Here is a 12,691-nt window from a genome sequence, read left to right on the forward strand (position 1 = left end):
TGACTTAATACGACATATATCCGATTTTACCTTACCTAACAAAATCTAATTGAAACCTGAAAGATTACCTAATTTTACATTCGAAAATAAAGGAATTGTTACGAATAGAGGGAATGCACGTGGGATGGACACGGTGGGCCCGCTTGCTTGCCTAACTCTTACAATTATTAATGAGCTTACAGGGTGACTTTTCTTCCTTCACCTCCATCATGTCCTTTAAAAATAGGATAAATTATACCGTTCTCTATTAAACTATACTTTTTCTCCTATTTTCATCAACTTACTTTAAATTTTTTTATTTTACTCATTAAACTTTAAAAATTGAATCATTTTATCCACTCTATCTTTAACTTTTTAAATTAATATAAATTATCAGGATTTATTTTAAATTACACATTATTAATAACTATTAATGATTTTATCAAAACCGTAAACAATTATCAACGATTTCATCTCTCATTCACATCAGTTAGTGTCTTTGAGGTCGTATATACTGGTATTGACTTTATTTACCACTAAAGGTAACGGAAAAAAAAAACACAACACGATGATTTACTTATTTAGTATAAAATTAAAGAATTTTATACTAATTTAAGATCATCGGATTACTATAAATTAATATATAAGATTAGCAGTTAAAAAATTACATCATCTGTTTTAAATTATAAAAATCTTTTAATTTCTAACTATTAATCTTAATCATTAAATGATTTTAAATCAATAAAAAATATCTAATTTTATACAATATAAACGAATCCTACCTTTTTATATAAGGGTTATTATTTCATATACAAATTGTGTAAAAGTTATTTTTAAACAATTTACTTATTTTAAACTTCAATCCCATAGTCATGAACCTTATAAGATACTAAATTATAGATCATAGACACTAAATATTGAACGCACACCATAAATTTTAAACCGTAAAATCTAAAATCCTAAATGAAATAACTAATTGAAGTTGATTTAAGTGGTAAGGAACTTGATATTGCTTAAGCAAAGTCTCAGGTTTGAGTCATTATGTACGTAGAAAATCTATGCTGGGAGACTCACACATCAAAATCAGATGTACGACCCAGATTGATTCAAATTAGTTAGAGCGAAGCTTTGAAACTGGAGGAAACAAAAAGAAAAAAAGAGAAAGAAACAGATAGCATCAAAATAGGAAAGTAATATATTTATTGATTGTAAAATTTAAAATTTTACATGGTTTTTAGATCAATGAACGAGTAAAAATGAATAGTTGAGATCATGAATGGATTGGAGGACAGGTGGGGCAGTCGTCTCAAACTCCTCCTAACATAAAATCATGCGTCTGTCCCTGGTTAAGATTAACAATAAGAAATTACTAGTTTTTTTCTTTTAAAAAAAAAGTAAAAATATCTTTAATTTGAAAGTTGTGACCTCAGTCATTAAATTTAATTAATTTAATGATAAAAATGTGTAAAACTCTTAAATTTATATGGCGTAAATAAAGTATACGAAAGAGATAAAATCTAATTACACTTAAAAAAATTTGAGAGTTTTACACAGTTAAATAAATGATTAGTGCTAAAGGACCAGAGGGAGGGAGGTGCTATTTTAGCTCAAAGTAGTCCATGCAACCCAAGGGATTTTCTCACACGTAAAACAGAAAAGCAAAAATGTTATTTCTCTCAAAACAAGAAACAATGACAAATGATCCATGCAAGTTCCTCTACTAGTTCTTAGCCGACAACATTTTCATATCTACATGGAAATATTTTGTTTTTAACATAAATATCTACTTGGAATTATATCTTAAAAACACGATATTCTGATAGATGATTTGATTGTGATTATGATATTTTTTTACTCCAATTAATTACGGAAAGATGACATCATTATTACGAGTGCATACGTATATGCGTCGTTGTCTCATGCATTTATTTATTATTTTAATGTTCTGTGAAGAAGAAAACACAAACCGACGGTTAAATAAATCTACAGCAAAGAGTAGTCCCAAATCAAAAGAAATGGGTCCAAAAATTTAGTAATGCAAATGCAATGGTGTTTGTGGAGAATAATAAACCTCATTCAAAAAGGTGAAACTAAGAATCAATATATGTTTTCTTCAAAAAAAATCAATATATCTATCTCATTAATTAAGTTATAGAATGACTTTAATATCACGAATTAATCAGACACAAATTTAATTAAAAATTATTAAAAAATTAAATCTTTATGAGTTATTAAATATTTTTTAAATTTAAATTTATCATTTAAATTTAGTATACATATTAGGTTTTAGGGTGTTCGGTTGTATCCAGTCAAAATGACCAATGACTACTCCAATCACGTAACAAACGATTCAAAGATTCAATACATTCGAATCTTCATGAGATGACTTTAACAAGTATCATCAAATTAAATATATAAAAATTCAAATTTCAATTGAAAAAAAATTGTTAATAAACTTGCATGCACATGCAAGCGTTATACATGTAAGAGGGATTAAAATTGTTGCAATTTTACAGATAATTATTGAATGCATTTGTAAGACATATTGCATTTCAAAGATAAGAATCTAAGTTTGAATCTTAAAAACGACTTTGTTGAGAGTAACAACAACAAACTTTGAATATAAAATAAAAGAAAATTAACAGACATGAAAGTAAAAAAAAGTAGTCGTTTGTGTTCATGTTAATTAGTTATATCCCTAGAAATATTGTATACTAAGTAGTTGTTTGTGTTCATATGTTAATTAGATAAAAAAATATATATGAAGTTTTATAATTCAAATCCAATATATATTTAGGGTAGGATCTCCCCCATTCTATTTTTTATTCATTATTATGCAAAGCGTGGCTAATAACTATTTACAATCTATAAGCCTTAACAATATGTTAAAATTAATAGAAAAGAAACAATGAAGAAAAACGTAACCCATCATTTATGTGTACAGATTTTTTGGTTTGTCAATGCATGGTTCAACAGGTGGCATATAATTCGTAGAAACAATGCAGAGATAGGTTAGTAGTCTTTTGGGGGGCAATGGTCCGCTGTGAAACAGTTGACCAAACCCCATCCTAAACATTGAAAATTTGGTCCCCTGTCTTGTTTTGTTCCAAACATTTCCCCCCACATTGGACCTATATCTTGAACAAATAAAAAAAACTAATTAATCATATAAATATTTTTTTTCATAAATTCAATCATGAAGTTGATGATGGTATGAGTTGTAACTATATATCAATTTTTTTGTTATATTTGGATATATTTGGTCTCTTTATCGTGTTTCTTAATCCATCACTAATTGAAGTATTGGACATAGAATGGATGACAACAGAGAAGAGTTGGTGGGACATTAGCTACTTTGAAAATTTAAAATTATCATGTATTTTAAAAAAATTTGCGAATATTTTTTTTACTAAACATCTATTTTCTATCATTTTAAAATTTTAAAAATTCACCTCATGACATGACATGCATAAAAAGAATTAAGCTGCTGCAACCCAAAGAGATTCCATAATAACAAAACTAGAATAAATGTAGAAAGAAAAGAACAGACACAAAAAAGGCAAGCACATAATCCCACTTCTTACATGCAATCTTCATGGAAAAGAAAATTAATAAAATATATTCATCAAAGAGAGAGCGAAAGAGGTAGTTCGATGTGATGTGTGCCACATTCATGGGTTTTGCAATCCCATAGATTCCATTAAGGGAACACATACGACAATGTACTAGGATTAACAATATTGCTAACATTAAAAAATATATATATATAAAAGAAGATTTGGGTTCTTTTCTTTAGGTATAACAGACACATATATCAGTTGGAGTTGAGTCAGTATTCGGTGATCAATGGGAAAGCTCAAATAAATAGGGATTACCTGAAATAAATTAATGCATAACAGCTCTCTCCTTTATTACTAGTAGTACCATAAATTGTTACAGATGATGACGGTGATAGCAAAACTTAGTTGAAATTGTTATTGTTCAGCTGAGAATTAACATCTCCCCTATAGAATCTTCTTCGATTTCATTCCCATCATCTTTTATCCTTTTTAATAAAAACATTTTTAATTGTTTGAGGGTATATATAACGTCATCTATTCTGAATCTTTTTTAGTTATTAATAATATATACATTCTATATATACAACTACTCGAATTTAAATATTTAAAAGATAATAATATTTTCTTTTATTATTAATGTGACTGAGTTCTTTTGTTTTAAAAACTTATTGCTACCATATATCTTTCAAATATATATTATTTTTTTCTAATCCCAAATGGAGCCATGGAAAGGTTGTTTAGGGAGATGAAGATTGAAGACAGAATATGAACGAGAAATTAAAAAAAATGAGACATGGGATTGGTTTCATTTTATCATTTTTTTAATTATTAATTTAGTTCGGTTTAGGTTTTAATTTTTCATATTAACTTTTGGTTTTATTTAAAAGGTAATTTTAAAAATATATTTATTTTATGTTATTCTGATCTTTTTAAAGTCTTTGATGTAAATATTAATAAGAATTACGATATAAATAAATATAAATAATTAATATTTCTTATATAATATTTATAAGTTATTTTCATTATTTAAGTATAAAATAATTATTTGTCTATTATAAAAACAGAAATTATTTATGAATTAGATAAAAAAAACTAAATATGATTCAATTTGAATAATTATTAATAAATTCAAATATTATGAGCTATTAAAATACTTCAATTCGATTTGATTTTTTATTGAATCTTTATTTAACCCTATTTAAAAGATTTATTTTAAAAAAATTATAAATTTTCTAATTTTTTTCTAAAAGGGTTGTTGCATGAAGAAACCAAAGGAGGGTCCTACACAGTTTTGGAGCATTTGATTCAAATTCTCCATATTCATGCTGGGATCCACTGCTTTTGTTTTGTTTCAATATAGGTTAAAACCATTTACTTTTGGATAGGTTTCAAAGTTTTTATATGCATTGGGATAAACGATACAAACCAAATCATGTCGAATGCGTGTGTGTATATATATAATTTAATCTTATCTTTAAAATAAAATTAAAGGGTTTTATGTTAACTAAACTATTTACGAGAACACAACTTTAGTGATGAAATAGAATGTGTTTTATCTTAAAGTTTTAGGTTGGAGTAGTTATGTATGTAGGAAGTACATGCATTTTCAATAGATTAAGAAAATTTTAAATATATATATTGTAATCACTTCAAATAATTCAAAAAAAAATATTATGCTTTATGAAAATTTGACGATGTCATTTTATATATAATTAATAATTTAAAATGTGATTATAATATAATATTTATATAATTTTTTCTTAACTAATAATATGTATATATGTTGTCGATATCATTACTCAAACCTAAATTCTCTCTCTCTTTATATATATCTCTTAGACCTCTTAATAAAATCTTAAAAGTTTAGAATTTTTTATATCATAAACCAAATGATATTAATGATTAAAAAATTACTATTATTCATCAAAATTTCGAGTTTAAACACTGTATAAATAAGAGTATGAAAATTTATACTATTTTAAAAATCGGTGGTTAGCTCTTGCACTCCTAATTTAATTGCTTTATCTTCAGTATCCAACTGAAGGGGAAAAAACAATAATTGTGAAAATCTTAAAATAAAAAAGAAAACGACAAACAGATATTTAATGTTGAAATGAGGGGTAGGACCATCTCCACCCTCATCTCTTTCATTTTTTTAATTAATTTCATTTCTTAATTAAGCTTTGTTTGTGGAAGGAGACGTTTCTCCATGTTTCAGCAGTTTGTAAACTTTCTGACTCAGAAATATTTATTTCCTTTTAATTTAAAAAAATGCCCTTTTTATTTATAAATTTCAACTTCAATTACAAAAATCATCTCTCTTTTTCTTTCTAGTATGAGGGAGTTGCAGAGATTTTCAGTCTGACAAAAGAAAAAGACTCTTTTTGATGATATTGGAATTGAATTGATTTTGATACCGAATCATATATCATATTCAGAGAGGTAGATTTAGACTCCTCTCAGATTATAAAAGTATATTAGATTTTCTTTCTCAACTTTTCATGGCGACGTACTTTCATGGGAACCCTGAAATCCAAGCGATGGATGATCTTCAAACCCTCGTACTTATGAACCCTGCCTATGTTCAGTACTCCGCCGCCCCTCTGCCGCAGGCGCCTCCTCCGAACAGCCTCGTTTTCCTCAACTCCCTCTCTCCTAACGTTCCATCTTCTTCCCACGCTCAGCAACTCATCGGCATCCCTCTTCCTACAACCTCAGATTCCAACCAAGAAGCCGTCTCCTCCTTGCATGGCCTCCTACAGCGCGTCCACTACAACTTGTACAACTCGATAGACCCTTCTGGACCGGCACGTGACATGCCACGCGCTCCGCAGGGACTGTCTTTGACCCTTTCTTCCCTACAGCAACCCTGTTATGGATCACAGGCTCAAGCAGTGCCGGGTGGGGACATGCGGGTTTCCTGCTGTTCCGCCTCTTCTGGTTCAGCCGTGACCAACGGTGTTTCGGGTATACAAAGTGTGTTGGCGAGCTCTAAATACTTGAAGGCTGCTCAAGAGCTTCTTGACGAGGTTGTTAATGTCAACAATAGTGGGATTACAAAGAGTGAATTGGCTAAAAAGGGTACTAGTAGAAATCATAACAACAGCAGCAAGACTACCGGAGAATCATCGGCGGTGGTCGGAGATGGCTCTGCAGACGGGGAGGCCGGTGGGAAGCGCAATACTGAGCTGAGCACGGCTGAGAGGCAAGAAATTCAGATGATGAAAGCAAAGTTAATTAGCATGCTTGATGAGGTATGGAAATTATGTGTATGAAATATAGAAATGTATTATTGTCGATTTGTATATAATTGTATGTCTATATGTATTGGTGGGTTTGGTTTGATTCTTTTGAAAGTGAAAGCGTATAAGAAAACAATTTTGTTTTCTGGGAAAAAATTGTGTGTTTTTATTTTGCTTAACCGTGATATTGTTTTCCCAGGTGGACCAAAGGTACAGGCAATACCATCACCAAATGCAGATTGTTATTCCCTCATTTGAGCAATCAGCTGGAATCGGCTCTGCTAAAACATATACGTCTCTTGCATTAAAGACCATCTCTAAGCAGTTTCGGTGTTTGAAAGACGCGATACTCGGTCGAATTCAAGCTGTAAATAAAAGCTTAGGTGAAGAAGATTGCCTAGGAGGGAAGACAGAGGGGTCGAGGCTTAAGTTTGTGGATCATCACCTTCGGCAACAAAGAGCACTTCAGCAATTGGGGATGATCAAACACAATGCTTGGAGACCTCAAAGAGGATTACCGGAAAGATCGGTTTCGGTTCTTCGAGCTTGGCTCTTCGAACACTTTCTCCACCCGTAATCCTCTGAATGATTCCCGTGCATTCATCAATGACATACCTTCAACTTCCTAAATGTCTGATTTTGTTTATTTGTATTTCAGATATCCTAAAGACTCGGACAAACACATGCTGGCTAAACAAACAGGGCTTACCATGAGCCAGGTACAGGCTAAATTCTATATTGTTTGAGTTCAGCATTGCTTTGAGTTGTCCAATTGTGGCATGTCTAAATGGATGATGCCTTTTTGTGATCATTTAGGTATCTAATTGGTTCATAAATGCTCGAGTTCGGCTTTGGAAGCCAATGGTGGAAGAGATGTACTTGGAGGAAATCAAGGGGCAAGAACAGAATGTTGAAGATTCAGCATCCAAATCCTCTGGTCTAGACAAAAGTCCAGCACCAGCAGAGAACCAGGATAAAAGTTCATCGATGACAATTTCCATGGCGTCGGCATCTCCTCTCAAAGGAAATGTCCAAAACCAGTTAGCGTTTTCGTTCATCGGGTCATCAGAATTGGAAGGGATCACTCAAGGGAGTCCTAAGAAATCAAGGAGCACCGAAGTAGTATTGCAATCACCAACTAGTGTGCCATCTATAAACTTGAACATCAAGCAAAGAGAGGCAAACGATGAGGTCTCCATGCAGTTTGGCAAAGAGGGATACTCATTTATGGGAACCAATACAAATTTCATAGCAGGTTTCGGGCAATATCCTATTGGAGAAATGGTGAGATTCGATGCGGAACAGTTCGCTCCAAGGTTCCCTGGTAATGGTGTTTCACTCACTCTCGGTCTTCCCCGTTGTGAAAACCTCTCATTGTCCGCAACTCACCAAACTTTTCTACCAAACCAAAGCCTGCAAATGGGGAGGAGGCTCGACATTGGCGAACCAAATGAGTTTGGTGCTATAAACACTTCCGCACCCCACTCTTCCGCTGCATACGAGAACATCGACATCGAGAACCAAAAAAGGTTTGCCACGCAATTGTTACCCAACTTTGTTTCCTGATGAATATGATTCCAATTCAGATTCAAGAAACTTATAGGGGAAGAAGGGTGTCCTCTTTTTCACTATTTATTGTCCATTTTCTCTCCTTTAGGGAAACGAGTAAAATGCATGGTAGTATAAAGAAAGAAGAAAATATAGTGTTAGTATAGATATATACTTTGGACAGCACAATTTGAGTCCTTAGCCAGTTTAGGATTTCAGCCATATATTTTGAGGATTGTATATTAATTTTGTATATTCTGAGGATTGGTATCATAAATTAGTTACTTGGTATACAAGTAAATCAATTTGGGTACAATTCTAGTCTACAATTTTCATGGATTTCAAAACCATTTCAACTTGGTCTCAATTATTTCAGTTATAGGACTTGATGCATGACATCAACTATTTAATGGGATGCATCCACCCCCAACTGTTAGCAAATTCCATAAAACGGTTCCGCAAAAATTCAGCTTAAATCATATTATTAAATTATGGCAGCAACACATGGCAACGGCTGGATCGTAATGTTTTTAAAGGTCATCATGACATCGCAACTGGATCTGTAATATAAAAATATAATTATTTTTAAGAAATAAATTATGACAACATTTGTAACCGTGTAACACTATGACTGAAATAGGAGTGAAAATGATATCATCTTTCCTGCCTCGGAAACCAATCAGAGGCTCACATAAGAAAGCTTCTAACAGATTGTTAAATCTAGGAAACAGGCTCCCCACACAATCTTTACCTGGGATTTGATTTCATCACTGGGGAATCATCATATTCTTTTGCCGTGTACTCAACCTGCTCATCAGCTGACGACTTTAGAACACTGAATAAACTCTTGCTCTTTGCAGTTGCAAGAGCAACATTCAAGAGTTTTGCTCTAATTGTTAATCAGAGCATCATAGAGGCTCACCGGAGTTCGGAAAAGGCACTTCAAGCCAAAATTGACATATACAAGCAGGGATCTAAATATCAGTTGCGATCGCGCCAGTTATGTTACATTTATCACAATTGCGGACATAGCGGATAATATTGCATTCATTGCGAGTATTGCGATCATGCAATAACAATTTTGGACGGTATCGATATCAGTGTATAATAACCGATATTTCGCTTGTAAATCCATAGATCAAGTATAACGAGCTCTTTAAGCTCGTTAAAATTTTGCTCGACTCTTGCTCGTTAAAAAACTTGTTGCTCTACTCACTGTTCGTTAAGTTTGCTACTCGTTAAGCTTGATGCTCATTGCTTGTTAAGTTCAGCAAAATTGTTACCTTATTTTCTTAACTATAGGTAAAATCTACTAATACAATATATAGCTTAATACAAACATAAATTAATAAATTTAACCGAAAAATATCAAAAGATTGTATGAAGTAATTTCAAAGTCTGAATTAAACGTAACAATCCACAAATATATTAAAAAAATAAACGTCTGATTTTTGGGTATAGTAAAATATTAATTAATAATTTAGTATTTTGTTGTTTATTAAAAATTTATGGATTAATAATTTATTATTTTTTATTATCTATAAATAAATTAGTAATTTTTTGAATAAAATATTTTTTAAGATAACTACTAAAATTTATATAAAAAAATTAACGAATTGCTCGTGAACTTATCAAATCGAGTTAGACTTTGCTCGACTCAACTCGTTAAGGTCTCGAGTCGAACTCGAGTTCGAATCGAGTTAACCTGAATCAAGCTTTTATCAAGCTTTAACCGAGTCGAATTCGAATTGCTGACGAACTGCTCAACTCGTTAAGCACCCCTAATCTCTGTTATGCTATATCTCCTTATATTATTTTCAATAAATGACTTCAGGTGACATTCTCCTACATATATCTATTTTCCATAAAAAAATCATTAAATGTTATTTCTCAAAAACTTAGGGATCTTTTAATATTTTATCTGATTACGGCAATTTGACCAAAAAATACCCCTAAAAATCAAATATCTCTAATTAGACACCTTTCACTGAATATTTACTGATCTAATACTCTTTTGGAGGAGAGAAAAGGTGTGTTGCACGGGACGTGTCTTCTAGGGGTTTTGCTAACCTGGCACCACAGTGGACGTGACTTTAAAGGTGTGTTTCGGGAGACGCGCTTTTCATTCTTGGATTTTTGGTTTTTTTTGCTGGGTTTCTAAATCTAAAAAAATTACAATTATTTTAATACAAATTTAATTTAATCTTATCATTTTCCTTATCGGGTTCTAACAGTTATTTCTGCACAGAGTGCATTGTCAAAAAAATTAAAATTTATAAAATGGTACCACTTTATTTAATACATAAATAGGGTATTACTTTATTAAGTTCATCGATTATTAAAAGTTATAAAATGGTCATCAGACTATAGAGTGTTGTTCTGTTGAGTCCTCCGACTATTAAAGTTATAAAATGATCACATGACTATTCATTATATTCCAAACTCGTCCTTTTCCATTGAAAAATGGACGATATTCTAAGCTGAACGTTAACATGTTGATTGTGATATAATAAAATCTGATATCAAAATTTCAAACTACTATCATATCTCAGTCATTATGTTAACCTCAAGCTTAAACAACCTTCAACTTTTAATAGTCAATAGACTTAACAAAGTAATATTATATAGTCGAAAGATCAATTTGTAACTTTTAATAGTCAAGGAACTAAATAAAATAATATCCTATAATCAAGAGACCATTTGTGTATTTTACACTAAATTTAAAGAATCAATTTTCCATTAAAAATTGACGATCGTTTAAGCTTGAGGTTAACATGATGACTGAAATATGATAGTCGTTTGAAATTTTGATATCAGATCTTATCATATCACACCATGTAGACACAACTACTCAAACCCGATAAGGATCCCAACAAAAAATTGTGATTTTTTTAATCAGGGAATAAAAAGCGCGTGTCCCGAAATGCGACTTCAAAGGCGAGTCCACCGTGGCTCCAGGTCAGCAAAATCCCTGGAAGGCGCGTTGCACGGAAACACCTTACCTTTTTTTCACCTAAGACGCTTTTGGTGAAACGCGCCTCCTTATCTCTCCTCCAAAAGAGTGTTATATCGGTAAATATTTGGGAAAATGTGTCTGATCGGAGATATTTGATTTTTAGGGTGATTTTTAGGTCAAATTACCTCTAATTACTTCACTTTAGAAAAATATAATTTTCCCCTCTTTCCTTTGTTATTTCCCCCTTTTTTTTCTTTATATTTTTTCTCAGCTTCTCTTCCTCCTCCTTCCTTCTTCCCCGTGAAACTCAATAGAAAAGAAAAATGGAAAGTGGGAATAAAAATAGAAAAGAAAAGAAACCCCTGAGCAAAAAGAATCATCAAACATAACACCCCAAAATTTTAAAATTCAAATTCCTAGGATTAAATCTAATTTTTTTTATTAATTAATATTTTATTTTATATTAAATAATTTTTTCCGGTTAGACACATTCGATTGATTTTCTACGAAATCTAATATTTTCAAACATGTTATCGAGTATTATAAAGAATTATCTTATAAAGAGTGTCTTGTATTGGTTTTGAACTGGGTGATTATTCCAAAAACAATTTTTGAATATGAAATCATATTTTAAAGAGATTTATTGTTATGTGTACGCGTGTATTCAGTTTTTGTTAAAGTAGATTCTATATATATATATATTGGCAAAGTATTATATGTATATTAATATTGAGTGTGTTTTAAAAATTATAATTAACTTGGAGTGTCGACCAAATATTTAAAATAACTTGTTTTATATTCGAATTTATATATGGATATTCGATTGTAAAGTGAATAGTTTTAATTGGTGGATTTCAAAGCAATATATATTATCATTATTTTATTAGGTTAAGTGTCATTATATCCAATATTTTGGAGTTGAGTTTCCGAATACTATAATGATGATGATGATAATAAGTGAATCCTTTAGTTTTAGGATCTAGAGATTTTAAACCTAAATCTCCCCGACCGATTGTTCAACCATTTTCAGGTCATCGGCGAAGTCTGGTTCAACAAACCAACCGACCATCTCCAAAATCAATCGGTTCGAGCAATAAATAAACCGAAGAAATTTTGGAATTGATATTGTGTGAAGTTATAATTATCAATCCTATAACTAACTTGATGAAATTATTTTTCGGCGACTTTAAAATGAATTTAAAATATTAAATCTTAAAGGTTTGAAAAGAAATCATTGTTTTAGGCAATGGATTGAATTGTTTGAGAAATACGATCTTAACAATACAGGCGAAAAGATTACTGCATCTAAATTTAATTAGTTCATATTTTGGATACCTTAGCTATAGGGGTCGACTTGAGTAACATTTTGATTCGAAATTTTCTGGGGTGTTTTCAGAAAAATTACC

General features: G+C 31.2%; 1 protein-coding gene across 1 annotated transcript; it reads left to right on the forward strand.

Moving 5' to 3' along the window:
* Positions 1 to 6,025: 6,025 nt before the first annotated feature.
* On the forward strand, positions 6,026 to 8,641 carry LOC120181125 (BEL1-like homeodomain protein 1). The gene is made up of 4 exons (XM_039186325.1): positions 6,026 to 6,793; positions 6,981 to 7,354; positions 7,440 to 7,500; positions 7,598 to 8,641. Exons 1-4 carry the CDS (start codon positions 6,041 to 6,043, stop codon positions 8,345 to 8,347), a joined length of 1,938 nt encoding a protein of 645 aa, XP_039042256.1. The 5' UTR covers positions 6,026 to 6,040; the 3' UTR covers positions 8,348 to 8,641.
* The last annotated feature ends 4,050 nt before the right edge of the window (positions 8,642 to 12,691 follow it).

The sequence above is a fragment of the Hibiscus syriacus genome, unplaced genomic scaffold, assembly GCF_006381635.1.
Source record: "Hibiscus syriacus cultivar Baekdansim isolate YM2019G1 unplaced genomic scaffold, ASM638163v2 tig00112508_pilon, whole genome shotgun sequence".
Classification (NCBI taxonomy): domain Eukaryota; kingdom Viridiplantae; phylum Streptophyta; class Magnoliopsida; order Malvales; family Malvaceae; genus Hibiscus; species Hibiscus syriacus.